This window comes from Penaeus vannamei, chromosome 37, assembly GCF_042767895.1.
Source record: "Penaeus vannamei isolate JL-2024 chromosome 37, ASM4276789v1, whole genome shotgun sequence".
Taxonomy (NCBI): Eukaryota; Metazoa; Arthropoda; class Malacostraca; order Decapoda; family Penaeidae; genus Penaeus; species Penaeus vannamei.
The window spans coordinates 28,312,870-28,317,148 of record NC_091585.1 but is presented as its reverse complement, the minus strand read 5'-3'; the positions used below and the strand labels follow the sequence as shown (position 1 = coordinate 28,317,148).

Sequence of the window (4,279 nt, the reverse complement as noted above, 5' to 3'; positions counted from 1 at the left end):
GGGTCTCAATGGAGGCCACGGCCTTCTGTGCTGCGGTCAGAGGCCCCTCAACCACCACGTGCTGCTTGAGCAGGTCTCCCTCGACCAGTTCTTCCAGCTCTTTGATGGCGCTTTGAATGTTGGCCGACTCGCCTGAAACTATTAGTGCGGACACCCTGTCCTTGGGGACGGTAATTTTCACTTTATGCTTCTTTTGAAGATACTTAAGGCGGGTGCCGCCCTTGCCGATGGCCATGCCATAGTGCGCAGGCGCGATGTTGGGGGAGGCCTTGCAAACGGAGGGGGAGGGCTTCTGGGCGGGGCTCTAGGATGGAACGGGACTGGACTCCCGGGGGGGCTGCTCACCCTTGGGACTGGGCTCCCGGGGGGGCTGCTGCTCCTCCTGGGCCTCCTCATCCTCGGGACTGGGCTCCCGGGGGGGCTGCTGCTCCTCCTGGGCCTCCTTATCCTCGGGACTGGGCTCCCGGGGGGGCTGCTGCTCCTCCTGGGCCTCCTCATCCTCGGGACTGGGCTCCCGGGGGAGCTGCTGCTCCTCCTGGGCCTCCTCATCCTCGGGACTGGGCTCCCGGGGGGGCTGCTGCTCCTCCTGGGCCTCCTCATCCTCGGGACTGGGCTCCCGGGGGGGCTGCTGCTCCTCCTGGGCCTCCTCATCCTCGGGACTGGGCTCCCGGGGGGGCTGCTGCTCCTCCTGGGCCTCCTCATCCTCGGGACTGGGCTCCCGGGGGGGCTGCTGCTCCTCCTGGGCCTCCTCATCCTCGGGACAGGGCTCCCGGGGGGGCTGCTGCTGCTCCTCCTCAGCCTCATCCTCGGGACAGGGCTCCCGGGGGGGCTGCTGCTGCTCCTCCTCAGCCTCGGGACTGGGCTCCCGGGGGGGCTGCTGCTCCTCCTGGGCCTCCTTATCCTCGGGACTGGGCTCCCGGGGGGGCTGCTGCTCCTCCTGGGCCTCCTCATCCTCGGGACTGGGCTCCCGGGGGGGCTGCTGCTCCTCCTGGGCCTCCTCATCCTCGGGACTGGGCTCCCGGGGGGGCTGCTGCTCCTCCTGGGCCTCCTCATCCTCGGGACTGGGCTCCCGGGGGGGCTGCTGCTCCTCCTGGGCCTCCTCATCCTCGGGACTGGGCTCCCGGGGGGGCTGCTGCTGCTCCTCCTCAGCCTCATCCTCGGGACAGGGCTCCCGGGGGGGCTGCTGCTGCTCCTCCTCAGCCTCATTCTCGGGACAGGGCTCCCGGGGGGGCTGCTGCTCCTCCTCCTCCTCCTCCTCCTCCTCCTCCTCGGAGGTGGATTCCCGGGGGGGTTGTTCCTTGGCCTCCTCCTTTGGGATGGCTTCCCGGGGGGGTTGTTCCTCGGCCTCCTCCTCGGAGGTGGATTCCCGGGGGGGTTGTTCCTCGGCCTCCTCCTCGGAGGTGGATTCCCGGGGGGGTTGTTCCTCGGCCTCCTCCTCGGAGGTGGATTCCCGGGGGGGTTGTTCCTCGGCCTCCTCCTTGGGGATGGCTTCCCGGGGGGGTTGTTCCTCAGCCTCCTCCTCGGGGGTGGATTCCCGGGGGGGTTGTTCCTCTGGCTCCTCCTCGGAGGTGGAATCCCGGGGGGGTTGTTCCTCTGCCTCCTCCTCCGAGGTGGGTTCCCGGGGGGGGTGTTGCTCGGGCTCCCCCTCGGTGGTGGTTTCCCGGGGGGGTTGTTCCTCTGCCTCCTAAGGGGTGGCTGCCCGGGGGGGTTGTTCCTCGGCCTCCTCCTCGGAGGTGGATTCCCGGGGGGGTTGTTCCTCTGCCTCCTCCTCGGAGGTGGATTCCCGGGGGGGTTGTTCCTCAGCCTCCCCCCCGGAGGTGGATTCCCGGGGGGGTTGTTCCTCGCCCTCCACCTCGGAGGTGGATTCCCGGGGGGGTTGTTCCTCGGCCTCCTCCTCGGAGGTGGATTCCCGGGGGGGTTGTTCCTCGGCCTCCTCCTCGGAGGTGGATTCCCGGGGGGGTTGTTCCTCGGCCTCCTCCTCGGAGGTGGATTCCCGGGGGGGTTGTTCCTCGGCCTCCTCCTCGGAGGTGGATTCCCGGGGGGGTTGTTCCTCGGCCTCCTCCTCGGAGGTGGATTCCCGGGGGGGTTGTTCCTCGGCCTCCTCCTCGGAGGTGGATTCCCGGGGGGGTTGTTCCTCGGCCTCCTCCTTGGGGATGGCTTCCCGGGGGGGTTGTTCCTCGGCCTCCTCCTCGGAGGTGGATTCCCGGGGGGGTTGTTCCTCGGCCTCCTCCTTGGGGATGGCTTCCCGGGTGGAACCTCCTCCTTGTTCGGCCTCCTTTTCCTCTGATAGATCTGATTGTTGGTTTCTTCCAGATAGGGCGCAGCAGATGGCCAGCAGCGCAACGGCGGCGAGAGCGACGACGCCGACCAAGATGAAGAACTGTTTCATCAAGGCGACTTTTATTTCTAAGAGGATCCGGAGAACCGATGCTGCTCGCTCAAGGCATTCGTGCTGCCGCTGGAGCGTGAGGATTCGCGGTTCATACCACACTGGGGGGAGCTCGCAGTGGGTGGCGTCGATGGCGTCGGGACGGAGCCAGCGGGGGATCGTCTTTGACGCGTAAATTAGGTAGGAGCGGTGCCTTTCGATGGCGTGCACCTTCTCCTAGCACATGTGCTAGTATGTAACGAATAACAGTGCCGCGAGAAAGAAGCCGCACAGGCTAGCAATGCGGTAGGTGCACATGGTGACGTTTTCGTCGCCGCCGCGGATGGAGGTGGAGTGATGGTAGGCAGGTTGTGTATTAAATTTGCCTTTCTGTGTGTGTGTGTGTTTGTGCTTGTGTGATGGTGTTTTTTTTTATTTGTTTGTATTTTTGTGTTTGCCTGTGTGTGGGTGTGGGTGTGAAAATATTTTAAAATGTGTTGGACATCCATTTCGAGGCTAGAGATCTGTTGAAAGTGAGCCGACCAAAAAATGTATTCTCTTAAATAAACCAATATTTGTATAACTTTTTATTTCACCTGATAATGTGTTGCGTGTATATTATATATATATATATATATATATATATATATATATATATATATATATATATATATATATATATATATATATATATGTATATGTATATGTATATGTATATATATATGTGGGCAAGGAAGCCCAAGAGGGGCGCCGAGCGGGGAGTGCCCCCAAGGAGAGGTGTGGTCAGGGCATGGGTCCCCCTGAAAGTTCCTCCCCGGAAGACGGACCCGGGCCACGCCTCGCACACCTCGACGAGCCGGGCCTTAGCCCGGGAGAGGGGGAGAGAGGGAGACAGAGAGAGAGAGAGGGAGGGAGACAGAGACAGAGAGAGGGAGAGGGAGACAGAGAGTGACCTCAACCGCGGTCAGCAGCGCAGCCGCATCTCCGGCGCCTCGGCCTGGCTCGACGCACCGGACCGGGTGCCAACATCCGGTGTTCTCTCACCTAATGCGTTCTCTTAAAAAAAAACTGTGTGAGAGAGACAGAGACAGAGAGAGGGAGGGAGAGAGAGAGAGAGAGGGAGACAGAGAGAGAGATAGAGAGTGACCTCAACCGCGGTCAGCAGCGCAACCGCATCACCGGCGCCTCGGCCTGGCTCGACGCGTTCTCTTCAAATAAAGTGTGAGAGGGAGGGAGGGAGAGAGAGAGAGAGAGTGACAGAGAGAGAGGGAGGGAGGGAGAGAGAGACAGACAGAGACAGAGAGAGGGAGACAGAAAGAGAGAGTGACGCCAGTTTGTGTTCCATTATCATCATCATCATCATCATGGGGGCTGACGCCGACGGGGGCGCATAGCCGCATCCACCCTTCGCTTCCACCTACGAGGATCCCTCATGGCTAGACGCCAGGCAGGGACTCGGCCCATCTCTAGTTCTTCACGGCAGGTTTGGTCGATCTGCCCAAGCCATGACTTCCTCGGTCGTCCCACAGGCCTCCTCCACCCAGGGTTGTCTCGAACAGAGACGACCTGATGGGCAGGATCATCCTGAGGAAAGCGAGCCAGGTGGCCGTATAGCCTGAGTTGGCGATCACGGATTGTGCAGATAACAGGTCCTGTGCCAGTCTCACGGTGCAACCGTTGGTTGGACACATGGTCCCGCCAACAGTACCCCATGATCTGGCGCAAGGACCTATTACAAAAGGCTTCAAGACGAGCCTCCAAGGCACAGGACAATGTCCAGGTTTCGCTACCGTATAGCAAAACTGGCATTATCAGGGCCTTGAAAACCCGTAGCTTGGTCCTTCTGCACAGGTACCGACATCTCCAAATACACTTGTTGAGAGAGTTCATGACCCCTGCTTCAATTGCTAA

General features: G+C 61.3%; 1 protein-coding gene across 1 annotated transcript; it reads right to left on the bottom strand.

The window, feature by feature from the left end:
- Positions 1-304: 304 nt before the first annotated feature.
- Positions 305-3,397, bottom strand: LOC138859683 (fibrous sheath CABYR-binding protein-like). The gene is made up of 3 exons (XM_070115495.1): positions 3,380-3,397; positions 1,853-2,551; positions 305-1,684 (listed from the first exon to the last, which is right to left on the bottom strand). The coding sequence occupies exons 1-3, from the start codon at positions 3,395-3,397 to the stop codon at positions 305-307; spliced, it is 2,097 nt and encodes a 698-aa protein (XP_069971596.1).
- Positions 3,398-4,279: the final 882 nt, after the last annotated feature.

Coding starts and splice junctions, on each gene's coding strand:
- LOC138859683 (XM_070115495.1), bottom strand. Junction 1,685..1,852: donor CCCGGGAATCCACCTCCGAG/GTGGAGGGCGAG, acceptor GCCACCCCTTAG/GAGGCAGAGGAACAACCCCC.